This window comes from Vipera berus, assembly GCF_964194415.1.
Source record: "Vipera berus genome assembly, chromosome: 2".
In the NCBI taxonomy this organism is placed as follows: domain Eukaryota; kingdom Metazoa; phylum Chordata; class Lepidosauria; order Squamata; family Viperidae; genus Vipera; species Vipera berus.
The window spans coordinates 278,182,104-278,208,432 of NC_138203.1; the positions used below are offsets into that span (position 1 = coordinate 278,182,104).

General features: G+C 48.7%; 1 protein-coding gene across 3 annotated transcripts; it reads right to left on the reverse strand.

The window, feature by feature from the left end:
- Positions 1-5,574: 5,574 nt before the first annotated feature.
- Positions 5,575-25,738, reverse strand: LOC308662632 (zinc finger protein with KRAB and SCAN domains 7-like). 3 transcript variants are annotated; one of them, XM_081318691.1, is made up of 7 exons: positions 25,603-25,738; positions 23,222-23,289; positions 22,205-22,959; positions 16,163-16,277; positions 14,395-14,477; positions 14,005-14,134; positions 5,575-6,459 (listed from the first exon to the last, which is right to left on the reverse strand). In XM_081318691.1, the coding sequence occupies exons 3-7, from the start codon at positions 22,934-22,936 to the stop codon at positions 5,576-5,578; spliced, it is 1,944 nt and encodes a 647-aa protein (XP_081174817.1). In that variant the 5' UTR covers positions 22,937-22,959; positions 23,222-23,289; positions 25,603-25,738; the 3' UTR covers position 5,575. The 3 variants fall into 3 exon arrangements, with proteins under 3 accessions (XP_081174817.1, XP_081174818.1, XP_081174819.1); XM_081318692.1 differs by lacking the exon at positions 23,222-23,289 and having other exon boundaries at positions 25,603-25,731; XM_081318693.1 differs by lacking the exons at positions 22,205-22,959; positions 23,222-23,289; positions 25,603-25,738 and adding an exon at positions 17,062-17,770.
- Positions 25,739-26,329: the final 591 nt, after the last annotated feature.

The following is a 26,329-nucleotide window of genomic DNA, read 5'->3' on the forward strand; positions in this document are numbered from 1 at the left end:
AAGCTAAAATCCTGTGGAAACTGAAACCTTTTCTCCAATTCCCCACTCAGTGCCACAGTCCTACTCTTTTTTGGCCCTCCCATCCAAATAGCATCCTTACAAGATCCTACTTAGCTTTGCAGGAGAGCCAAGGTCAATCCTGTAGTGCCGCCTACTGGTCAACGTGTGAACTGCAAAAGCTTCTTCACAAAACAACTGGATTTAAGACCCTTAGATGGGGATAGGGAGGGAAGAGTTCCTCAGGCTTGCCAACTTTAAGCCATGTGAATTTCAACTCCCAGACTTCCAGAAAACCTATAAGCCACCTCTCCATTCTTGAATCATGATGGGAATTTGTTTCCAGTTTTTCAATAATCTTTGTTACAGGTCTCTGAATTGTTCCAGTCTGTCTAGAGCAGGGGTCTTCAAACTCGGCCCTTTTATGATTCATGGACTTCAACTCCCAGAATTCCTGAGCCAGCCATGCTGAGGGGAAAGGGAGGGGTTTCCAAGCTGAGCCATGCTGGCTCAGGAATTCTGGGAGGTGAAGTCTACGAGTCATAAAAGAGCCGAGGTTGCCTACCCCTGGCCTAGGCTGCTTTATGACTCGTGGACTTCAACTCCCAGAATTCCTGAGCCAGCCATGCTGAGGGGAAAGGGAGAGGTTTCCAAGCTGAGCCATGCTGGCTGAGGAATTCTGGGAGTTGAAGTCCACGAGTCATAAAAGGGCTGAGTATGAAGACCCCTTGTCTAAAGTTTCTCAACTTGAGGACTTTGAGGATGGGTGGACTTCATCTCCCAGAATCCCCAATCTTCTTCACCCAATATTCCCCAGCTGGAATGCTGGCCAGGGAATTCTGGGAATTGAAGTCCACACTTCTTTAAGTTCCCAGGTTACAAAATGGGTGCCAAGCGGTTGCAACACCCATTTTGTGCCCTGAGTAGCACAAAACGTTCTGGTTTAAATCTTTCTTCAGAGCTGAAGCCCAGAGTGGAAAAACAGCATGTGAAGGAACCGGGCAGCATCTCAGCCAAGCAGAATAATGATTTTCCATAAATTTAAAAAAAACAGTGATTGAAAGGTTGAATGTGAAAATTAGTCAGATCCTGGTTCAAAAATTAGGAAAGATCAGAACGTTTTGTGCTACTCAATTCTTCACAGAACGGGTGTTGCAAGGACTTGGCGAGTCAGCGAGGATAAATCTCCTCGTCTGAGGATCGGAGTTTGCCAAAAGCTGGATCTGAATCTTGAGGACAAGTATTGTACGGTATTTGGTTCCACAGAGCTAAAGCAAGGGTTCATATCACAGATCACCATCTAACTAAGAAATTAAATTACCACACACAGGCACACCCAAAATGTTACATGTTGCTTTTTCCTGCTATCTAAATGTTGCCTTGAAGTGCTGTAGCCTCCTGAGGAATTAGAAAAAAAACCTTTGAGGGGATTTAAGGCCGTGATTTTTAAGGTTTTGTTGACAAAGCAACACAACCTTGGGTGAGCTGAACCATGGTTTACTGAATTAACCCTGTTGCTATTGCTGAATCGTTCGTCGCTTAAGTAAGCTAGTTGAAACAAAACAGAGCCAACCCCATGTTAGAATGGCATTTGATGAAGTAGACCACAACCTACTACTGGATAAGATAGTCCTCCTCGTTTCTGCTCTGTTTCCCAGAATTCCTCTCCAGCCTCCATTCAGGGAATGCTGGGAGTCTAGGGCCAGCTGAGTGTTGCTCCTCCCTCTATGACTGATAAGTCTCCAGAGCAGCATTTCTCAATCTCAGTAACTTTTAAGATGCCTGGACGACACTGCGGGCTGGGGAATTCTGGGAGTTGAAGTTCACACATCTTCAAGCTGCTAAGGTTGACAAACACTGATCCAGAACATGTTAATAATGATGATAATGATGATAATAGTGATAATGGTGAGAACAACAATAATCATAAAGTTGGAAGGGACCTTGGAGGTCATCTAGTCCAACCCCCTGCTCAGGCAGGAAACCCTATGCCAGGGATAGGCAACCTTGGCTCTTTTATGACTCATGGACTTTCACTTTTCAGACCTAAAGTGAAAGCCTAACTTTTTCTCCAACTTGCCAAGCTTGGGGTAAGGTAAAGGTCAAGGTTCCACCGCACATGCGTGCTAGTCGTTTCTGACTCTAGGGGCCGGTGCTCATCTCCGTTTCAAAGCTGAAGAGCCAGCGCTTGTCCGAGGATGTCTCCGTGGTCATGTGGCCGGCATGACTAGACGCCAAAGGCACACGGAAGGCTGTTACCTTCCCACCGGAGTGGTCCCTATTTTTCTACTTGCATTTTTTACGTGCTTTCGAACTGCTAGATTGGCAGAAGCTGGGACGAGTAACAGGCGCTCACTCTGCTACGCGGCACTTGGGATTCGAACCGCCAAACTGCCGATCTTCTGATCGACAAGCTCAGCGTCCTAACCCACTGAGCCACCACATCCCTTAATTTGCCATTAGTCAATTGCAAAAGGCGGCCTTACTAGGAACTGCTTCCATCCTGCGACGATATCTGTAATACCATCAAATATCCACATCTGCCTATCCCAGGTCCTTGGTAAGGACTCGATAGGTAGACAAAAATGCCAAATCCAGTCTGAACATCTGGCTGACTCTGCTATGATCAATAAATGACAACAACAACAACAGAAGATGATAATGATGATTTTGGAAGGGATCTTGGAGGCCATCTAGTTCAACCCCCTGCTCAGGCAGGAAACCCTATACCCGTTTCAGGCAAATGGCAGTCCAGTCTCTTTAAAAATTTCCAGATGTGAATCACTTAACAACTGCCTTGCTTAGCAAAGGAAATTGTGGTCGTTAAGTCAAGAACTGCCCATACAGGCATTCAAACAGCTACACTGTGAAGAGTGAGACAAAGATGGCCGAGTTGACACTTCATCATGTAAATTCCTTCCATTTTTATTTATTATTTATTCAATGTTTATACCGCCCATGTCTCCTTCATTGTACATTTCTTTCATCTTCCCGGAGGGTGTGAAAGCCTAGAAGGATTTATGCTTGCTTATACAGTGACCCCGAGCACACAGCAAACTGATTTTCACCTCGCAGGGGGGGGGGGGAGATCAGAAAATGCAGTGAACCCACAGCATTCTTTGTGTTTTCATTCTTAATGGAGGGATCTGGCACATTTCCAATCGGTAGCAGTTGGAAGCGCGGAGACCGCAAAGCATCCAGAAATCCACCAGGAATCCTGCCAGTGAGAACAGATTTGGGTGAATCCCACACCCGGCGTGAATTAACAAACTAAGGGCTAACACCAACGGCCTTTTACTCCAGTACATAGTACCGTGCTTCTTTATTTAACGCACAAAGAAGAGATTAATCGATAATAAGTCCACCAACTTTCCAAATGAAGTTTCAGCTTGAAGCAATCCTGGACTGGCTTCGTAGGCAACTCTGTCTGAGCAACACGGTTCTTGGGAGAAAGTGTAAAGCTGTTGTACTACTATAGTAGTAATAGTATAAAGCTATCACAACACAACTTTTACACCACTGTTTCTCAAACTTGGCAACTGGAAGATGTATGGACTTCCATCTCCCGGAATTTCTCAGCTGACAGTTACCAAGTGTGAGGAAAAAAGTTTTACACCAATCCTCTTAAATTATCCAAAAAATTCCCATTAGCGATATTGTTTCATTGACACTTCTCAACCAAGCTTAGCCCATTACAGCTGCCCAATTTCTTCTTGATATTTTTGTTCATAAAATCATAGTGGCTGTTAAATTGTTTTTTTATATATATTTTAACTGAAAGCATTAAATTATAATTCCTTTTATGCAAGTGTAAGGACTTGGATATATATGCTTATTTCTACTGTTAATCCCTGACGTGTTTATATATTTCATATATTTGCACTGTTTCTGAACAGGTTGGCAAATTTGTAAATCATGAAACCGAACAGCTACAAGTTCTATCTTATATTATAAATTTGTAAACAATTTAAATATTTTTTAAAAATATAAGAGGAACAAAACCTACTATAGCCAGAACTCTTACATTAAGGATTCACAATGAATTTCTCTTTTTCCACCTCATGGGTGAAGAGTTTAAATAGAGTCCATGCTGAAAACGGAAATGTAGATTTTGTTACAGACTTCCTAAAGCATACATATTGTACAGAAAGATTAAAATAAGTAACTTAATTAAAAGGTGCGAGAATTAGCTGGCTTGTGTATGAAACAATGCAGAAATTCTAAGAATATTTTTCTAGTAAAATTAGAAAGAGGTTGAAAAAGATTTCCAACTGCTTTAGATTAAATCTACTAAGCTTTAAACAAGTTGTACGATTTCAACTTTCTTCACTTAATTTTTCCGAATGTTAACGACTTGGTCACAAAAGAACTCTCCTTTAATCAGAAACATAAACTTCCAATTTTGAAATGTTTGCCACACTTGAAAAGATATTTGCGGTAGCCAATCCATTTACCCAGCCTTAAAGAGGTTTTTTTTTTTTTAGTAAAACATTATGTCTCGGAATTATTTTCATGTTCAATTTTAATGCTTAGAGACCTTCCCAAGAGTTAGGCAAGGTTTGAAAGCCAAACACAGGGGAATGGATGAAGTTACCTTGAAGGCGACAAAAATGTGATGGGTAGATTTAGGACACCTGGCTCTGAATACTGTCTGAAAATCTCAATCAGAGAAGGCAATTAAGGAGAATGGAAACCAAAAGAAATGATTTGGCTTTTTTAGTCTGATGAGCAATTTAACGCGGGCAATTGTTTCTGACTAGAGATATGTCAGAAAGGCATCTCGGAGGGAGGGGTGTGCTAGAAAGTGACTGAGAAATTGGAGATGTCTTGGGTGTTAATTTAGGCACTCGCTATTTCTCCAATATTTTCTATTTTTCTTTATGCTTTTGAGGAACCTTCTTAAAACAGAGTTTAAAACAGCTTTTCCCTCAATTGAATAGAAGACTTTTGATCTGTTCATTGGAGTAGCAGATGGGATTCGTTACCTCGGTTTCCCCGGAATACTTAAAATGCTTCTAATTATCTATAAACAGAGGTGGGCAGGATTTGGTGTGCTTCTACTGCAGGTGTTTCGGCACAGCAAACGCTGTGCGCTTCTGGCACTGTGACAGATTCATTTGTAACGGTTTAACCTTTTTTTAATATATATATATACACATATATATATATATGTGTGTGTGTGTGTGTGTGTGTTTTCTGAGGTTTTCGCGGGTGTTTGTATGTGGATCTTTGGTCATTCGGGTTTTTTCCCGCGTAGACCTTCAATTCTACGCGGGAAAAAACCTGAATGACCAAAGATCCATCCATATATATATATATATATATATATATATATATATATATATATATATATATATATATATATATATATAAAATTTTACATAGTGTTTCCCCTTGCTTTTCTACATTTGCCTATTATTTGAGTTTCGGGGGTGCATGACGGATTTAATCCACGAATTAAAACGGGTTACGCTACCAACTGTCCAGCACTGGGGCCCTACAGATGCTCACAGGAGCAACCGAAGATCAAAGGAAGGAAAAAGCCGGCTCTCATTCGTTCATTCATTCATTCATTCATTCATTCATTCAATTCATCAGAGCTCAAGTTCACCCTGGCAGGGGGTCCTGGGGTCTGAAGCATCCCCAAGGCCTCCTCCCTGCAAGCCTGATACAGGGAGGGCACGATCTGTCTGCTGAAGGCGGTCCCGGTTGGGATCCTATAGTTGGGGGCAAGCAACTTCAGGAGATGCTGGAAACCGGCTTCTTCCACCATGTTGAAGGGCTGGTCGTCCAGAGTCATCATTTGGGCAATAGCCCGGGTCACTTCCGATGGTTTTGGACCAGCCTGCTTTTTCCCCGGCGACTTCTGCTTCATCCAGCACTGGGGCAAGGCGCTCGGCGTCAGAAGAGGTCCGTTCGACTTACCGCCGGTCGGCAACATGGCTCGCGTCGTGGCGATGGCAGCCAGAACGATGTTGCCGTGATGCCTCTGCAGGTGTTTCAGCAACCCCGAGGTTGAGAAATGCTTGGAGTTCTTGCCTCGGCTGACCCGCCTCTTGCAGTGCATGCAGATGCCATAGCAGGGGTCCTCTGAATCCAGCTCAAAGTGGTCCCACACGACGCTGTGCTCCGGACCGTTGCGGGGTTTCTTCGCCGGAGGTGGGTGGCTTGGGAGGACCTCCAGGATATCATGACCAACCTCTCGAGGAAGACGGGAGGAGCTCAATCCGGGGTTCCTCTGCCATCTTTGCCAGGGAGCTTCTCCCAGCTCAAAACATCCCTTTCCTGCCCCAACTGGCGACCCCTCCTGGGGGTCTCGCGGCTCAGAACTTCCTTCCAGCCTCTCGCGTTTTACAGGCACGCCGTCGTAGCTGATCTCTAGTCCCGTCCTGGAGCTATTCTCCGTTTGCCCTTCTCCGCACTGAGGGATCTCCACCTTGATGTAGTTTCCCACTTCCTCCCCTAAGGAGACAAAGAGGTGCTTTAATCATGCTGTCCTCATCTCTTTTCACAGGAAGCAACAAACCCCACTAACCCTTCCAGGTCAGTGATGGAGAACCTACGGCACGCGTGCCAGAGGCGGCACTCAGAGCCCTCTTTGTGGGCACGCGGGTCGTGTCCCGGAGATGGCAACCGCCCCTCTTCGACCAGCTGCCCGAGGTCCCACGTGGCCGGATGCATCCCGCCACAGCTGGTTTCCCTCCCTCGCCCCCCTGTCCCGTCCCGGCCTCGCATGCTCTCCTTTTCCCGGGCACGACCCACTGCATTGCCTCCTCAGCTGTTGGCTAGCTGTCCAGAGCGTGCCGGTTGAGGAGACGGCAGGCTGTGGCTGCTGACGGACACCGTCGGCCCCCATGCGCTCGCTGGCCTCTGCGTAAGGGGGGGGGGCTGATGGTGTCAGGCAGTAGCTGCCCTGGCCCCTACCTCACCTTGCCTTGCCCCGTGGCAATTGGCACACCCACCCTGCCTCGCCCTGCAGGACGAGCCTGTGGCCAACCATCCCACCTGCCACAGACCCCCTGGATCTCCCCCAACCCTGCCTGGTCCCCCACAGGCATCCCTCTCCGTGAGCAACATCGAGGTGACCATGCCCACTTTGGCCACACCCACCCAGTCTGCCATGACCACCACAGTCACGCCCACCCAGTGGGCCACGTCCCGCCTGGCACCCGGCGATACATAAGTGGGTCAGACTAAGTTTAAAAAATGGTAGACCTCCAAACATCCCGGTTTTTTTTATTTTGCTGCGGTCTGTTAATGAATCCGGGGGTTTGTTTTGTTTTTTGTTTTTTGGAAACCCCCGTAAGATTTGTCTTGAAAGTTTGGTTTGCGTCTGAGGAAAACGAAAGGACGACGGTGGAAACAAAGCAAACAGGCAGAGGTGGAAAAAGGCCGTCCCAATTTCTTAAATGAAGTTAGCGCTTTTTGCTAATTTTACGGGATGGGCACCTTGAGGTGGGGAGGGACTGGGCTGAGCGTTGTTTGTGCGGAACGGTGGGGTTTTGCGTATGAGTGTGTGTGTGTGTGTGTGTGTGTGTGTGTGTGTGTGTGTGTGTCTTTTGAGTCAGTGTTGACTTCTGCCTGGATAAGTCCCTGCAGTTTTCTTGGCAAAGATTTCAGAAGCGGTTTGTCGTTGCCTCCTCCAAACCGTAAGGAGTAGCCAACACCCAACTTGAACAATGGGCCCTTATCCAACAAAATGAGTTTCAGTGTGGAGAAAAGCAAAGTCTTACATTTAGGCAGGAAAATCCAAAGGCACAAATACAGATTAGGTGAGACCTGGCTTAAAAAGAGTTAACTGTGAGAGGGACCGTGGAGGCCTAGTGGACGATCGCTTGACTATGAGCCAGTAGCGTGCAGCAGCAGCCAAAAAAGCTAATACAATCCTGGGTTGTATAAACAAAGGCACAGAGTCAAGATCACGCGAAGTATTAGGACCGCTTTACAAAGCCCTAGTTAAGACCACACCTGGAATACTCCAGCCCATTTTGGTCACCGTATCACAAAAAAAGACGTTGAGAGTTTGGAAAAAAAAAATTCAGAGAAGAAGAGCAACTAAGATAATCGAAGGCCCGGAAACTAAAACATATGAAGAACGGCTGCAAGACTTTGGGTTTGGCTAGTCTAAAGAAAAGAAGAAATAGGGAAGACACGATAGCAGTTTTCCAGTATCTTGAGGAGCTGCCACAAGGGAGAGGGGGTCAGGCTGTTCACCAGAGCACCAGAGGGTGGGACGAGAAACAATGGTTGGAAAGTGATCAAGGAGAGAAGCAACCTGGAATTAAGGAGAAACTTCCTGACAGTGAAAACAATCAACCAGTGGAACAGCTTAGCCCAGGAAATCGTGGGCGCTCCATCACTGGAAATGTTTAAGAGGAGGCTACACAGTCACTTGTCCGAGATGGTGTAGGGTCTCCTGCTTGATCAGGGGGCTGGACTAGAAGACCTCCAAGGTCCCTTCCAGCTGTATTCTATTCTATTCTGTTCCGTTCCGTTCCACTCCATTCCATTCCTTCCTAGGGCTGAGGGGGAATGACTGGCCCCCAAGTCACCCAGCTGGCTTCTTGCCTAAGGTGGGACTAGAACTCACGATCGCCTTGTTTTTAACCTGGTGCTTCCCTGGCTACATCGAACTGGCTCTCGCTGTCTTTTGTTTTTTTTCTTTAGTTCTGTGAAATCGCATCAAGTCGTTTCGAGTGGGCCAGACTAGAAATTGAAGGAGAAGAACGGAAAGAGGGAAGAGAAAAGAAGAAAGATGGAGGAAGAGAAGAAGGAAAAAGAAACTGCTCTGGTTGTTCAAACGTCTCAGAGAAGGGGAAAAAAAGAGAGGAAAATTTCCTTGTCTCTACCCAAGATGCCACATTAGAGGAAGGAACAACTCAACAACAGCCACCCATCCAAACAACCCGACACCAGACCGACACCAGACCTTGACTTGGGAGGCAACCAAATGAACAAACGAACCATTTGCATCACACAGACGGTACTTAAACACCAAGGACTGTATCAGGGGTAGGCAACCCTGGCTCTTTTATGACTCCTGGACTCCCAGAATTCAGCTCAGCTTGGAAACCTCCCCCTTTCCCGTCAGCATGGATGGCTCAGGAATTCTGGGAGTTGAAGTCCACAAGTCATAAAGCGGCCTAGGCCAGGGGTAGGCAACCTTGGCTCTTTTATGACTCCTGGACTTCAACTCCGAGAATTCCTGAGCCAGCACGGCTCAGCTTGGAAACCTCTCCCTTTCCCCTCAGAGTGGCTGGCTCAGGAATGCTGGGAGTTGAAGTCCCCGAGTCATAAAGCGGCCTAGGCCAGGGGTAGGCAACCTTGGCTCTTTTATGACTCCTGGACTTCAACTCCAAGAATTCCTGAGCCAGCACGGCTCAGCTTGGAAACCTCTCCCTTTCCCCTCAGAGTGGCTGGCTCAGGAATGCTGGGAGTTGAAGTCCCCGAGTCATAAAGCGGCCTAGGCCAGGGGTAGGCAACCTTGGCTCTTTTATGACTCCTGGACTTCAACTCCAAGAATTCCTGAGCCAGCACGGCTCAGCTTGGAAACCTCTCCCTTTCCCCTCAGAGTGGCTGGCTCAGGAATGCTGGGAGTTGAAGTCCCCGAGTCATAAAGCGGCCTAGGCCAGGGGTAGGCCACCTTGGCTCTTTTGTGACTCGTGGACTTCAACTCCCAGAATTCCTGAGCCAGCACGGCTCAGCTTGGAAACCTCTCCCTTTTCCCCTCAGCGTGGCCGGCTGAGGAATTCTGGAAGTTGAAGTCCATGAGTCATAAAGCGGCCTAGGCCAGGGGTAGGCAACCTTGGCTCTTTTATGACTCGTGGACTTCAACTCCCAGAATTACTGAGCCAGCTTGGAAACCTCTCCCTTTCCCCTCAGCATGGGTGCCTCAGGAATTCTAGGAGTTGAAGTCCACGAGTCATAAAGCGGCCTAAGGCAGGAGTAGGCCACCTTGGCTCTTTTATGACTCGTGGACTTCAACTCCCAGAATTCCTGAGCCAGCACAGCTCAGCTTGGAAACCTCCCCCTTTCCCCTCAGCGTGGCCGGCTGAGGAATTCTGGAAGTTGAAGTCCATGAGTCATAAAGCGGCCTAGGCCAGGGGTAGGCAACCTTGGCTCTTTTATGACTCGTGGACTTCAACTCCCAGAATTCCTGAGCCAGCACAGCTCAGCTTGGAAACCTCTCCCTTTCCCCTCAGCATGGCTGGCTGAGGAATTCTGGGAGTTGAAGTCCACGAGTCATAAAAGAAGCCAAGGTGGCCTACCCCTGGACTATATGGTCCAGCAACAACCGGCCAATCAAACAGCCCAAAACCAGACCATGACTCAGCAACATCTGGAGGAGTAACACCCACCCCTCAATTTACCTCACACAAAAAGCTATTGAAAAGGCACAATTCAAAGCTGCACTGAAGATGTCCCCCCGTCACCCGCCCCCCAAAACGTTTGCAGCCAAATTGCCAAACTTGGAGATCAAACCAACAGCCCAACAACCGTCTGGGTGAAGAATTCTGGGATGTCTTGATTTTTTCTCCACCAAATGGCTCAATTCTCCTGGCTTCTGAGGCAGGAAAGAGCTCTGAATGACTCCGCAGAGGAAGGGGAACGTGGCACCACTAATGATTACTTGATGTACCAAGGCGAAAACAGCTCCTCAATCTGAGAAACATATGGTGCTCCTGCAGTAGCCTCCTTGGCGCCAAGAACAACATGGCCTTTCCAAACGAGGACGGAGGAATCCGCCCCAAGGAAGGAAAGTAGATGATCCCTGAGCCTGCGATGACTATCCGACTATCCGACGTCTCTTCCCCCTCAGCTCCTCGGTCGAGAGCACAGCACCTGAAGGCATTTGACAGATGCTGAGGTTCCCATCACACCTCCATGGACCAGCTCTTGGCCAGACCAAATGCTCTGCCGGATGACGGGAGCCCCGTGCTTGAGCCCAGCGAGAGGACAGTGGGAAACCAGACACTCTTTGCATCATAGCAAGAGCACTTAAGACTTATATACACCGCCTCACGGTGCTTTACAGCAGGGGTCCCCGACGCCCGGTCTGTGGACTGATCCTGGTCCGTGGCATGCCAGAAACCGGTCCGCCCTTGGCACTTCTCGCCTGGATTACTGCAATGCTCTCTACATGGGGCTGCCCTTGAAGTGCACCCGGAAGCTTCAACTGGTGCAAAATGCGGCTGCGCGGGTGCTCATGGGAGTATCTCGGTACTCCCATGTTACACCACTCCTGCGTGAGCTGCATTGGCTTCCGGTTGCCCTCCGGGTGCGATTCAAGGTGCTGGTAACAACCTTTAAAGCCCTGCATGGCTTAGGCCCGGGGTACTTGCGAGACCACCTGCTGCCATTGTCAACCTCCCATCGCCCAGTTCACTCCCACAGAGTCGGCCTCCTAAGGGTGCCGTCGGCCAGGCAATGCCGGCTGGCGACCCCCAGGGGGAGAGCCTTCTATGTGGGCGTGCCGACCCTCTGGAATGAGTTGCCTCTGGAGCTGCGGATGGCCCCTGACCTTCGGTCCTTCCGCCGTGACCTGAAGAACTGGATGTTCCAACAATCGGGCCTGGACTGACTATAGTTTTAAATTTGGTTTTATTGGGTTAATTGTTATGTATTTATTACATTTATTTTTTAATTCTTTTTAAAATTTTGTATTTTATGTTTTTAACTTTTTATTGTTGTGAGCCGCCCTGAGTCCTTAGGGAGAAGGGCGGCATATAAATTTAATCAATTCAATTCAAACAAGCAAAGCCCCATCGGCGGGATTGAGGCAGTACATGAAAACGCGCTCCCTCCGGCCCGCAGAAAAACATCTCTCCAACGGAACCGGTCCTTGGTGCCCAAAAGGTTGGGGACCTCTGCTTTACAGCCCTCTCGAAGCGGTTTACCGCTTTACAGAACCCTAGTTAAGACCACACCTGAAATACTGCAGCCAATTTTGGTCACCGTATCACAAAAAAGATGTTGAGAGTTTGGAAAAAAAAATGGAGAGAAGTGCAACTAAGATGACCAAAGGCCTGGAGACTAAAACATACAAGGAACGGCTGTGGGACTTGGGTTTGGCCAGTCTAAAGAAAAGAAAATATAGGGGAGACACGATAGCAGTATTCCAGTATCTGAGGGGCTGCCACAAAGAAGACGGGGTCACGTTATTCATCAAAGCACCAGAGGGAAGGACGAGAAACAATGGTTGGAAACTGATCAGAGAGAGAAGCAACCTGGAATTAAGGAGAAACTTCCTGACAGTTAGAACAATTAACCAGTGGAACAGCTTTGCCTTCAAGATATCGTGGGCTCTCCATCAGTGGAGATTTTTAAGAAGACAGTCACTTGTCTGAGATGGTATAGGTTCTCCTGCTTGAGTAGAGGGCTGGACTAGAAGACCTCCAAGATCCTATTCTATTCTATTCTATTCTATTCTATTCTATTCTATTCTATTCTATTCTATTCTATTCTATTCTATTCTATTCTATTCTCACTCCATTCCATTCCATTCCATTCCATTCCATCACCTGCCGCTTTTGGAGGTACACCCTATTACCAGGGGTAGGCAACCTCGGTTCTTTTATGACTCATGGACTTCAACTCCCAGAATTCCTGAGCCGGCCTTGCTGAGGGGAAAGGGAGAAGCTTCCAAGCTGAGCCATGCTGGCTCAGGAATTCTGGGAGTTGAAGTCCATGAGTCATAAAAGAGCCAAGGTTGCCTACCCCTGGCCTAGGCCGCTTTATGACTCGTGGACTTCAACTCCCAGAATTCCTGAGCCAGCCATGCTGAGGGGAAAGGGAGAAGCTTCCAAGCTGAGCCATGCTGGCTGAGGAATTCTGGGAGTTGAAGTCCATGAGTCAAAAAAGAGCCAAGGTTGCCTACCCTTGCCCTATACCTTTCCTATTCTCCTTCCGTAAGGCGGTCAAGACGGTGTTTCTTGAACAGGGATTCAAAATTTAGGCACCAGCTCCTTTGACTAGTCTCACAATTGGTATCCTTTAAAAAACTATTTATTTACCACTAGATTTATCACCTGCTTTATTTTGTACAACTCACGGTGGCACACTAATGTTCCTGCCTCTCATTTTCCCAACACCAACCTTTTGGTGAGAAGGTTAAGAGAAGAGAGATGGGTGAAAGTGCTCACGTTTTATCTTCGTTTAAGCCGTCAAGGGAGAGTTTTTACCAAGCCGAACAGCACAAAAATGCGCAAATCAGATAGAAGGATCGGGACGGAACGACAACCCACCTACGTGTCAAGGCTTTCGCCCTGCCCGATCTGTCATGGAACAAGGCGGGCAGGCCGACTAGATTCACTTTCTTTTTTTTTATTAAAGTTTTTACAAAAAAAGATTTTACAATACATATCCCCAAAACCCACCCACCCCAAACCACCCCCCTTCCCCCCCAACTTCCCAGAGCTAAATAGAAGGATCATTCACAGGAAAGATATATTTCAGTTTGGAGGAGATGGATAGATTATATTCAGAATAAATATGGGACTAAAAAGTTCCATTTAGCTTATGAGTAGATTTTAGAGGGATGTTGTTATTAATTTCAGTGTTAGTACTTTGTATGTATTTATGTTAAAGGGGAGTTAAAGCACATTATGAATTTGGTTAATTTTATATTATGGATAATTTTTAGTTAGATTCACTTTCTTGACAAGCTAACAATACAGACATTAGAAAGGCAATTCGGGTGAAGGAAGAAAACCAGAAACCCCAACCTGCAAATGTCTTTTTCTCCCATCTATGTTTTGACAGACCGGAGGAGAGGAGAGGTGGGGGAGGCATTTGTTTCGTGGTGTGAAGAGAAAGCTGCCACCTCTCCACGTTACTATAATGGATTAGTCTGGTCTCCTCGGGGCCTTTTGCTTTTGATCTTGCCCGTTCTAAGGTTCTCCCTACGAAGTAAACCCCAAATTCCGACCAACTCTTTCCATTCTAAAAAGAGATGCTTGGATAAAGTCGTGTTTCTGGAGCCTAGAAGACTGAACGGCTTTTCCTCACCCAAAACATCCGCATTGGCATCCTCGTCCTCCTGCAAGACCTGCCACAGCATCGTCTGCCGGCCCGGCTGGATCACGTTCTGCTTTACGATCTGCAAAGACCCTCCAGTTTCCTTCAGATCCTTGGATCCCTGCAAAGAGAACACAATAATTCCTTCCGTAAAAAGCTCTGGGAAGAGTTGAACTTCTCCTTGAGATCCATTGCACATTTAAAAAAAAAAAACAACCAACCCCAAACTAACGGCTCTTCTCCTATCGGATTCTACAGAAGAAACTGTGGCAAAGCAAAAGCTGCAGATGGTCTTAAAAAAAAGGGGGGGGGTTCTTTCTCTTTCACCAGTAGCCCTGATTAACCATCCACCTGCACCCTAAACGTAACATGACCCCGTACCTCTTTCCCACCAGTCTGGCCCACTTCTTCTCCTTCAGGAGGAAATGGCAAAGGGGAGACACTCTGGTATTTTGGTCCACTGCCTAATAAAGAAGACACAAAAATTCAGTAGAATTTCAAAATAGGAAAAAATTTCGTCTCTCCGATTTCTAAGGAGGCATTCATTCATTCATTCATTCATTCATTTATTTATTTCAATTTATTTATTTCAATTTATTTATTTCAATTTATTTATTTATTTATTTATTTAATTTATTTATTTGATTGATTGATTGATTGATTGATTTCTATACCGCCCTCTTCCCAAAGGACTCAGGGCGGTTTACAGGGCAAAGTTAAAAAACAGTTAAAAACAGTACAAAAGTTAGAATATGAGTTAAAATTAAAATAGAATTAAATAAGGTTAGCCCAAATTTAAAATTTAATTTAAAATTTAAAAATTTAAAAACCCTCAGTCCAGGCCAGCTAAATCAAGCAACCAGGTTTTTAGATCCCGGCGAAACGAACGAAGGTCGGGGGCGGTCCGGAGTTCCACAGGCAGGTCGTTCCACAGGGCAGGCGCGCCCCACAGAGAATGCCCTCCCCCTAGGGATAACCCGCCGGCACTCACTGACCAGCGGCACCCTGAGAAGGCCCTCCCTGTGGGAGCGCACAGGACGAAGGGAACTTGATGCTGGCAGCAGGTGTTCCCTCAAATATCCTGGACCCATGCCATTTAGGGCTTTATAGGTCATCACCAGCACCTTGAATCTCACCGGAAGGGCAACCGGAAGCCAATGCAGCTCGCGGAGGAGAGGCGTTACACGGGAGTGTCGGGAAACTCCCATCACAACTCGCGCGGCCGTATTCTGCACCAGCTGAAGCCTCCGAGTGGTCCTCAAGGGCAGCCCCATGTCGAGAGCGTTGCAGTAGTCTAACCGGGAGGTCACGAGCGCATGAGTGACTGTGCGTAGGGCATCTCGGTCCAGATAGGGGCGCAACTGGTGCGCCAGGCGAACCTGGGCAATAGCCCCCCTGGTCACGGCTCCTTTATGATCTTCCAAACTGAGCCGTGAATCCAGGAGGATGCCCAAGTTGCGAGCCCTATCAACGGGGGGTAACACCTCACCCCCCATAGTTAGCGATGGACAAAGCACAGCCACTCAGTCTTGGCGGGATTGAGTCGAAGCCTGTGGCTAATAGTTTCTGCGAGGCCTTGTTGAGGAACATTATGACCAGAAAGATGCTTGATGATACAGGCACGCTTGGCTTTTGTACTTATTTATCCAGTTCAGAAACCGCCCATCTCCTTTACGGAGATACAAAGGTGGTCACGGTTAAGATAGGCCAAAGCCAGAGTTTTACACAGACGCGAGAATAGCGTATATGTGCATTTGGTTCTTCCAGGACCCAGTTGGGGTAGATGTCGATTGGAGATTTTCAACCATCCAGGTCATAAGTTATCCCAAAAGGGCTTTTTCACGAGGCAATTGGACTTTTCTCGTTTTTCTTTGAAGGCGTTTCGCTTCTCGGATGAGAAGCGAAACGCCTTGAAAGAAAAACGAGAAAAGTCCAATTGCCTCGTGAAAAAGCACCTTTGTGGTCAGTTGGGGTAGCTTCCCTGATCCTTGACCATCAAGCTACCTTTCTCAAATTATTTCCTCCACAAAAAGCTGAGGAGGTCGAAGGAATCTCTCCCCCTCCCCGCTACACAGCCAAACGAAGCAAAACAAAACCCCACAAAGGGAAATGGAGGAGAAGAAAATGTAAATGTCCCGTGCATTCTCACCCAGCAAATTGCCATCCACGTTTAGATCACTTTCGCCGTAGACGGGTCCCGTCACGGCATTCGGCGGCTCTTTCTCTGCAACTAGGAAATCCGCGGGTTGTTCCTTTAAACGCCCCTGAAGCGAGAAATGGTAATCTCAACATGGGAAAAGAGAGGCTCGGAAGGTAAAACGTATTTATTCTGATTTTTTTTTCCTACCGAAAAAGAGATTCCCCCAGCGGTTCGTTGTTTGACTTAAATCATAATCATAAAATAGTAAAGTTGGAAGGGACCTTGGAGGTCATCTAGTCCAACCCCCTGCTCAGCCAGGAAACCCTATACCATTTCAGACAAATGGTTGTCCGGTCTCTTTTTACAAAACTTCCAGTGTTGGAGCATTCACAGGTTCTGGAGGCAGGTCGTTTCACCGGTTAATTGTTCTAACTGTCAGAAAGTTTTTTCCAGCTTGTGGGTTGGTTTCTGAACATGTCGTTGCCAGGCTAGGTAACTTCTTCAGCGGAGTTTAGGGCAGGGCTAGGCCACCTTGGCTCTTTGATGACTGGTGGACTTCAACTCCCAGAATTCCTGAGCCAGCGTGGCTCAGCTTGGAAACCTCTCCCTTTCCCCTCAGCACGGCTGGCTCAGGAATTCTGGGAGTTGAAGTCCACGAGTCATAAAAGAGCCGAGGTTGCCTACCACTGGACTAGGCCAGTGTTTCTCAACCTTGGCAACGTGAAGACGGGTGGACTTCAACTCCCAGAATTCCACACGGCTTCACACCTTGCCAAAGGTACAAAATGCTGCTGTTAACCTGCTGCTTCTCTCCAGCTAAATTCGGGGGGAGGGGTGGGGGCGGCAAACATGACACCCCTTGCGAAGGCTCAGTTTCACCGCTGACCCTGACCGACCTCTCTCCTCACCTGCCGTTCCCGCCGCTCGGTCCCTTGCTGACGCCCCAGGAAGTCCTCCGCCAGGCTAACGGCTTGAAAGCAAGTCTCCGGATGCTTGGCTCGGACCCAATTCTGCATTTCTTCGGGCAAGATGGTCAGGAACTGCTCCAGGATCACCAGCTCCAGGATCTGGCTCTTGGAACGCCGCTCCGGTTGCAGCCAGCGATGGCACAGCTTCCAGAGCATGCCGTTGGTTTCTGAACATGTCATGTCGTTGCCAGGCTAGGTAACTTCTTCAGCGGAGTTTAGGGTAGGGCTAGGCCACCTTGGCTCTTTGATGACTCGTGGACTTCAACTCCCAGAATTCCTGAGCCAGCGTGGCTCAGCTTGGAAACCTCTCCCTTTCCCCTCAGCACGGCTGGCTCAGGAATTCTGGGAGTTGAAGTCCACGAGTCATCAAAGAGCCAAGGTTGCCTAGCCCTGGTTTAGGGGGTGTCCGTGTGCTTTTGACATCCCCTAAACTCCGCTGAAGATGTTACCTAGCCTGGTAACAAAACGTTTGGAAACCAACCCGCAAGCTCGGAGGACGAACCTCCAGCCTCATCCTACACCCGAGCTACAGATATTTCACCACTATTGCGAAGTTCTTTGTTTTCTTGAGATTCTTCCAAGATCAGTTAGCTAAAACTAGCAGTCCACATAGTTGGGAAATAAAGGTAAAGGTTCCCCCGCACAAGCGTGCTAGTCGTTTCCAACTCTAGGGGCCGGTGCTCATCTCCGTTTCAAAGCCAAAGAGCCAGCGCTTGTCCGAGGACGTCTTCCATGGTCATGTGGCTGGCATGACTAGACGCCAAAGGCACACGGAACGCTGTTACCTTCCCACCGGAGTGGTCCCTATTTTTCTACTTGCATTTTTTTACGTGCTTTCGAACTGCTAGGTTGGCAGAAGCTGGGACGAGTAACAGGCGCTCACTCTGCTACGCGGCACTCGGGATTCGACCCGCCAAACTGCCGACCTTCTGATCGACAAGCTCAGCGTCCTAACCCACTGAGCCACACCGCGTCCCTGCTCGTTGGGAAATGCAGCCACCTTAATCTCGGTATTAAAAACCCGAAAAGACTTAATATAGAAGGAAAGAATGAGGTGCCTTCACCGACCTGGGCGTCTGCTTTGTGAAACTGCATCTCTCTAGAGTAGGTTTTTTTTCCCCTTTCAAACTTGGCAACTTTTAAGACATCTGGACTTCGACTGCCAGACATCCCCAGCTGGCCTTGGCAGTATTTCTGGGAGTTGAAGACCACACATCTTAAAAGCTGCCAAGGCTGAGGAACATTGCTCAGATGGCCTTGCTAGTAGGCTTGGAGGACCAGGCTGTTCCCATCCGCCCCCGGTGCTGGGGACATGGAGCAAACTCTTCTAGTTAATTGTGTTCCCCCCACCCACCCACCCCCCGCTATAATTGGAATGGTTTCTTTGACTTCAGACGTGGGCTATATTGTATTTGGATTGCTGGTTTTTCTTGTTGGTTTTAATCCTGGCGCACCACCTGGAGTCACTGCTGAGAGATGGGCAGCCGTATGAATCATTGAAATGAAAAATAAAAATTACTGCCTCTTACCCCAGGGCATGCTAAAAGAGCTAGGTTTTTACAGCTTTGGCAAAGCTTAGCAGGATCAGGGCCCTCTGGACCAGATGAGGAATGCTGCTGCACAGGGCTGACCCAGCTTCAAGGGGAACACATTTTTGAAGTCTCATAAAATGTCAGTCCTTCACTGCTGAGAGATGGGCAGCCGTATGAATCATTGAAATGAAAAATAAAAATTACTGCCTCTTACCCCAGGGCATGCTAAAAGAGCTAGGTTTTTACAGCTTTGGCAAAGCTTAGCAGGATCAGGGCCCTCTGGACCAGATGAGGAATGCTGCTGCACAGGGCTGACCCAGCTTCAAGGGGAACACATTTTTGAAGTCTCATAAAATGTCAGTCCTTTACTGCTGGGATCTGGAGCATCTAAACTGCTATGATAGCGGTGTTCCAGTATCTCAGGGGTTGGCCACAAAGAAGAGGGAGTCAAGCTATTCTCCAAAGCGCCCGAAGGCAGGACAAGAAGCAACGGATGGAAACTAACCAAGGAGAGAAGCAACCTGGAACTAAGGAGAAACTTCCTGACAGTTAGAACAATTAACCAGTGGAACAACCTGCCTCCAGAAGCGGTGAATGCTCCAACACTGGAAGTTTTTAAGAAGAGACTGGACAGCCATTTGTCCGAAATGGTATAGGGTTTCCTGCCTGAGCAGGGGGTTGGACTAGATGACCTCCAAGGTCCCTTCCAACTTTTATTATTATTATTATTGTTGTCGTCGTCCCAGGGCATGCTAAAAGAGCTAACTTTTTACAGATTTGCCAAAGCTCAGCAGGATCAGGGCCCTCTGTACCAGATTAATTAATTAATTAATTAATTAATTTTATTTGTATACCGCCCTTCTCCCGAAGGACTCAGGGCGGTGAACAGGGCAATACATGTTAAAAACAGAATACAAAAATTAAAAAAAGATTAAACAAGTGCCCAGAACTCTTAAATAGATTCAAGGGGAACACATTTTTGAAGTCTCATAAAATGTCAGTCCTTTACTGCTGGGATCTGGAGCATCTAAACTCTACCAGATCTAAATCTTGGACAGAAATTAAAAGGACCAAAGCATTCCAATAAGCAATCAGCTCCTTGTAACAATTAACAGTTTAAACCTACAAATACAATGTACTTAACTACTGTTAATGGTAACCGCAACGTTGTTGCACAGCTGGAGATTACATTTTTATCCTGTTGGTTTTTTTTGCATGAACTCAAGGCTTTCAATCCCACCTAATGCTCCTGCCTCCCATTTTTACACACACACCCCGTAACAACGACCCTGTGAGGTTGGGAGGGCGATGAGAAAGTAAGTGACGGGCTCCGAGTCACCCAATCCCTTTCGTGTCGTAAAGCAGGCCTAGAAATCCAGAGTCTTTCGGTCTCTGGGCCGGCACCTTCACCATACGGGTTCTCCAGACACCGTGAATGCATTCTGCTGGGCCGTGAACTTTAAAAAAGGACAAGGTGCATTTCATCACCGTAAGCCGATTTTCAATTAATAATGGAGGGTGATTCGATACCAGTTCTGCGCGAACGGAAAAGAACTTGTGGTCAAGTTTGCTTCTGGGTCTAATTCAAGGTGCCGGTTATCACTTTTAAAGCCCTTCGGGGCAAAGGATTAGGGCAGGGGTCTTCAAACTTGGGCCCTTTTTATGACTCGTGGACTTCAACTCCCAGAATTCCTCAGCCAGGCACGCGCGTGCCTGGCTGAGGAATTCTGGGAGTTGAAGTCCACGAGTCATAAAAAGGGCCCAGGTTTGAAGACCCCTGGATTAGGGTCCCTAAGAACCTTTCCCACCCAGTCAATCAGAGAGGGTGTGCTGCGAAAGCCGTCCGTTTAAAGAATTTTGACTGGCAGGATCTAGAAAAAGGAGTTTTTTTTCCTCCTCTGCTTTGGCCTCTGATCTTTGGAACATCTAACCTTCAGAGAAGAGATGACACCCCTCCAGACACACTTTTGGTTTTCTGGAAATGTGTTAATTGCTGGGTTTCCCAATTAGCATGGGATCGGGGTGTGTGTCTGTGTATGTGTGTGTTGTCTAAGAAGGTAACCCAACCCTGGGGATGGTTGGTGGCTTGAGGGCCACACCTACTGCCTTGCAAACCTTTTGGCTTTCTGAATGTGTCAGCGCTGACTGCCACTTTTCCCGTGTTTTTCATTTTTTAATCCCATTTATATCCCGCCCTTCTCCGAAGACTCAGGGCGGCTTACAATCTAAGAAGCACAAATCAATGTGCTTAGCGATAGCCTTCATTCTATGTATACTGTATGCCTGCTTATTATTAGGGCTTTCGCCACCCCCGCAAGCGGCATTTTTACAAAGTCAGCTTATTGCCCTCAACAATCTGGGTCCTCATTTTACCTACCTCGGAAGGATGGAAGGCTGAGTCAACCTTGAGCCTGGTGGGACTCGAACCTGCACTAATTGCAGGCAGCTGGTGTTACTTAAGGAGGCATTAGCCCACTGCTCCACCAAGGCTCTTTTGCATTTAACTGTGTGCTTTTTAGTTTTGTACTGTTATTATTGTATTATTATGCCTGTGTTTAGGGACGTGGTGGCTCTGGGGGTTAGGACGCTGAGCTTGTCGATCAGAAGGTCGGCAGTTTGGCGGGTCGAATCCCGAGTGCCACGTAGCAGAGTGAGCGCCTGTGACTCGTCCCAGCTTCTGCCAACCTAGCAGTTCGAAAGCACGTAAAAAATGCAAGTAGAAAAATAGGGACCGCTCCGGTGGGAAGGTAACAGCGTTCCGTGCGCCTTTGGCGTCTAGTCATGCCGGCCACATGACCACGGAGACGTCCTCGGACAAGCGCTGGCTCTTCGGCTTTGAAACGGAGATGAGCACCGGCCCCTAGAGTCGGAAACGACTAGCACGCATGTGCGGGGGAAGCTTTACCTTTATGCTGTGTTTTAGTTTTGTATTATTATCGTATTTACAAATTGGCCCGAGTCACTGAGGTGAGATGGCCGGTGTCGAAATTTGATACCAATTGATTGGATTTTTATCCCACCTTTGTTACAAATTCACTCAAAGGAGCAAATTTACCTATGACCTCCCCTCCTTCTTCCTATTTACTTCACAACAACAACATCCCCATGAGGTGAGTTGGGCTGAGACAGTCGCTGGCCCAAAATGATCCATCTGGCTTTTGTTGCCTAAGGCGCGACTCTCCTGGTTTCTAGGCCGGAGGCCACCAACCTTTTCATGCTGGTGGCCCGGAGGGAAAGGGGACAGCTGGGAAATTTGTGTGCAAACACCGTGCGTACAGAAACATCGCCGTGCGCACCAGCACAGCGCTAGCGGTCCCGTTTGTGCAGGTGCGCAGGCGCTAGCCACCACCACTGGCCCTAGCGTGGGGGAGAGTGTGCGCACGTGTGCGCACGGACTAGCCAGCCTGTCCGGTGGCCTGGTTCCAGTCGGTCATGGCCCAGTACTGGGCCGCGGCGCATAGTTTGGGGACCCCCATTCTAGGCCAGCACCTTAATTACTGCAACACACTGGCTACATAAATAAACGTGAGGATCTGGATAGGAAAACTCACCTGTGGTGTCCTGCTCTTGGCCTCCTGTTGGCTCATCAGGAAGTCCTCCACCAGGGCCACCGCCTGGGGACACGATTCCGGCCTCCTGGCTTGGATCCAACTCCGCAGCTCCGGCGGGAGGCTGGCCAGGAACTGCTCCAGGATCAGCAGCTCCAGGATCTGCTCCTTGCTGCGTCTCTCCGGCCTCAACCACTGGCGGCAAAGCTCCTGGAGTTGGCTGTGGATCCTCCGGGGATCCTCTACCTCCTGGCAGCAGAACTGCCGAAAATGCTGCCGCTGCCTCTCCGTTCTCAGGGCTTCCCCCCGCAAGATGGCGGCCTTCACTTTCTCATAGTTTTCCTGGTCTCTGGCTTCCAGACCTCGGAAGGCCTCTTCCGCTTCTCCGCTCAGGGCCGGCAGGAGGTGGGCTGCCCACTGGTCCCGAGGCCATCGGCAAGCTTTGGCCACTTGCTCAAAGGAGGCCAGGAACTCCTTGGTGTCCTCCTCCCAGGGAGAAGCCTCGGACATCCCAGGGCTTCCTCGTCCTGTTAAAATGGGCTGCAGAGATTTCAGGAACTGCTGGAGCTGGCCTTCCCAGCGCTCGTGCATCCCGTGGCAAGTCTCCCTTCGGCTCTCTTGGGACGCTGCCCATGCCAGGCGCTCCTTCTTCTTATCCTGGCGATGAACCGCCCTGGAGGTTTTTCCTGTTCCTTCTGGCTCCCGATCTGCCCCAGCAGGTCTTGGCTCACTCATTGCTTTTCACGGCCGGTTGTACCCTTCCAAATTCAGAATTAAGACTTTCAGATCACATTATCGATGCCAAAAAGGGCTTTCAAGAGCAACAACAAGATGTTCCTGACATTTTCTATTCAGATATTACCACCTTTTTTTGGAAGGACGCGAAGGAAGAAAAAGGCAACCCTTTTAAAAATAGGTTTAAAAAAAACACAACCCTTTTCAATCATGCCATTCAATGGCTATTTTGGGGGAAGGTCTCTATATGGGTCCAAGAAAAGGAAGGGAGGTTGCAAGACTCACCCTTGACTGAGAAAGTCCTGGGTCAAATCTTTGCACAACTGAGGCAGGAGGCTTCAATCAAACCACCTCTGCAAAAGCAAAGAAGAAACACGCAGGTAGACCTCAACGTACGAGCCCAAAATTTAGGTTGCTAAGTGAGAAATTTGTTACGCGAGTTTTGCTCCGTTTTACGACGACTTTCCTCGCCAGGTTTGTTAAGTCAAATCACGGCAGCTGTTAAATTAGTAACACGGTTGTTAAGTGAATCTGGTTTCCCCATAGACTTTGCAAAAGGTGACTGCCTGACGCCCGGGACACGGCAACCATCCTAAATATGTGTCAGTTGTGGATATAAATCACATGACCCCGGGGATGCTGCAAACGGTTGTGAAGTATGAAAAATGGTCATGGGTCACTTTTTTCAGCGCTGCTGTAAGTTCGGTCACTAAATAAAACTGCTGTAAGCTGAGGACTACCTGTATTTATGAATGCTTTTATTTATTTACTTATTTAAATGAGCAAACCTGTGCCCATCTCACCCCAGGAACTCCAGGCACAGAAAATGCAGAAAGAACACCTCCATTTCAGGCAGAGGCTGTACCATCCCGCTCGGAGGCCTTTTCCACCAGAAAAGGACCCGCCTGTGGAACTGCTGCCTGTCTTGAGGCTGTTCAGGCACTACAGGTAGTCCTCGACTTACGACCCACAATCGAGGCCAACATTTCTGTCGTTAAGCAAGACCTCTGTTAAGTGAGTTTTGCCCCATTTCACGATCTTTCTCGTCCCAGGACTTAAAACGAATCACTGCAGTCGATTAGCCAGACGGTTCTTAAGATGAATCCGTGACTTCCCCATTGACTTTGCTTTATCAGAAGGTCGCCAAAGGCGATCCCACGGCGACCGTCATAAATAAGAGTCTGTTGACAAGCTTCTGGATTTTGATCACGCGACCAGGAAGGGGAAGAATGCCGCAACGGTCGTTAAGTGCGGGGGAAAAAAAAACACAACGGTCCTAAGTCACTTTTTTTCAGGACCCGGTTGTTCATTTGAACCTGGCTTCCCCACTGACTTTGCTGGTCAGGAGGTCGCCCAAGGGGATGGATCCCACGACCTTGGGACGCAGCACCCAGCAACGGCCATTAAACGTGAACCAGCTGGCATGCCTTTGGATTTTGATCACACGGCCCTGGCCCTGCTGCAAAGGTGGCGGCTGTGGGGAAAAAAAACAAAAACCGGTCCCAAGTCCCTTTTTCCCAGGGCCGTCGTAACTTGGAGCGGTCACTAAACGAGGACTAGAATGTAGCAGCTCAAGGTGAGGTAGATGGGTGGGGGGGGGGCGCCAGCCAAAGCCCCAGAGGCGGGAATGGGGGGAGGGCATCATCCCCACCTGCCTCTCTCTGTCCCAAGAACCCCTGCCGCGCGGGTCTCCCTGTTGACAGGAGTGCGCCCAGACTTTGGGGGAAAACCCCCCCCAAATATATCTATCTATCCATCTATCTATCTATCTATCTATCTATCTATCTATCTATCTATCTGTCTACATCTATCTATCATCTACCTACAGTATCTCTATCATCTATCTATCTACAGTATCTATCTATCTATCTACCTACCTATCTACATCTATCATCTACCTACAGTATCTCTATCATCTATCTATCTACAGTATCTATCATCTATCTATCTATCTATCTATCTATCTATCTATCTATCTATCTATCTATCTATCTATGTATCTACCTACCTACCTACCTACCTATCTATCTACATCTATCATCTATCTACAGTATCTATCTATCTATCATCTATCTATCTATCATCTATCTATCTATCTATCTATCTATCTATCTATCTATCTATCTATCTATCTATCATCTATCTATCTACCTACCTACCTACCTACCTACCTACCTATCTACATCTATCTATCTATCTATCTATCTATCTATCTATCTACCTACCTACCTACCTACCTGTATATACACACACACCCACACAAACACACACACCCACACACACACACAGACACACCAAGCAGGGAAGCTGCCCTCCTCCGTGGGGCTCCCCACCAGGCCAGGGGTAGGCAACCTCGTCTCTTTGATGACTCCTGGACTTCAACTCCCAGAATTCCTGGCTCAGGAATTCTGGGAGTTGAAGTCCACGAGTCGTCAAAGAGCCGAGGTTGCCTTACCCCACCCCCCGCGCGCCAGGCCCAGGAGAAGCGAGGCGAGTGGGTTTTTTTCTCCCCCTCCCTCCTCCTCCTCCTCCTCTCCCTCCCCCCCCCCGCAACGAGGCCGACCAACGGTCATGGCCCACCTCCCCCGTCACGCGCCTCCCCGCCCGCAGTCACGTGACGCTCCTGCCGCGCGACCCTTCCCTCCTCCTCCTGCCCCCCCACGTACCGGAAACGCCGCGGGACCCTCAGGCCCGCGCAGGGAGGGAGGGGCGGGAGGGATGTGAGGCGGAGAGGCTGCGCTGCTCCGGCCGCCGCTTCGGGCCGTGGCGGTTCTGCCGCCGCGGTCTTCTCCTCCTCCTCCTCCTTTCCTCCTCCTCCTCCGTTCCTGGCCGGGCCTGAGGGCGGAGCGGCGGCTGGAGGCGCCTTCGTGGCAGCTCCGCCCTTGCCGAGGAGGGGGGGGGAGAAACCGCGGAAGGATGGGAGGCCACGCAGAAATCGCGGGGTCGGGAAAATGGCGGCGGCGGCGACGGCCGAGGGAGGTCTCTTTCCTCGCTGCCGGGCCTGCCTTAATGCGCCTTTCGGCCCAGGCGGGCCTGCTCCTCCTCCTCCTCCTCCCCCAGGAGATTCAGGGCGGGAAAGCGGAGCTTCGCGGGCCACAGCGAAAGGGAAACGGCCCTTTGCGCTCCGAGGAGGAAGGTCCCGTCTCGTTGGAGAGAGCGGCTTTGCCTCCTCTTCCTCCGGTGATTTTGGGGCCGCTGCGGGGAAGCCCGAACCCTTTTCCCCTCCGTCCGAAGGGGCCAGGGAGGCCCGAAGAAACGTGGGGTCCGCCCTCCCTTCTCCTGCCCTTCCCTCCCTGCATCGCTGGAGCAGAAAGTTCCTTTTATTGCAGGGGGTAGGCCGCCTTGGCTCTTTGATGACTCGTGGACTTCAACTCCCAGAATTCCTGAGGCAGC

What these genes read in the sequence shown, in the direction of transcription:
- LOC308662632 (XM_081318691.1), bottom strand. Translation starts at nt 22,936, where the DNA reads ATGAGTGAGCCAAGACCTGCTGGGGCAGATCGGGAGCCAGAAGGAACA. An exon ending in CCAAGAGCAGGACACCACAG is followed by an intron (nt 16,278 to 22,204) that starts GTGAGTTTTCCT and finishes TTCTCGCTTCAG; the next exon opens with GGGCGTTTAAAGGAACAACC. An exon ending in GCCAGACTGGTGGGAAAGAG is followed by an intron (nt 14,135 to 14,394) that starts GTACGGGGTCAT and finishes TTCTCTTTGCAG; the next exon opens with GGATCCAAGGATCTGAAGGA.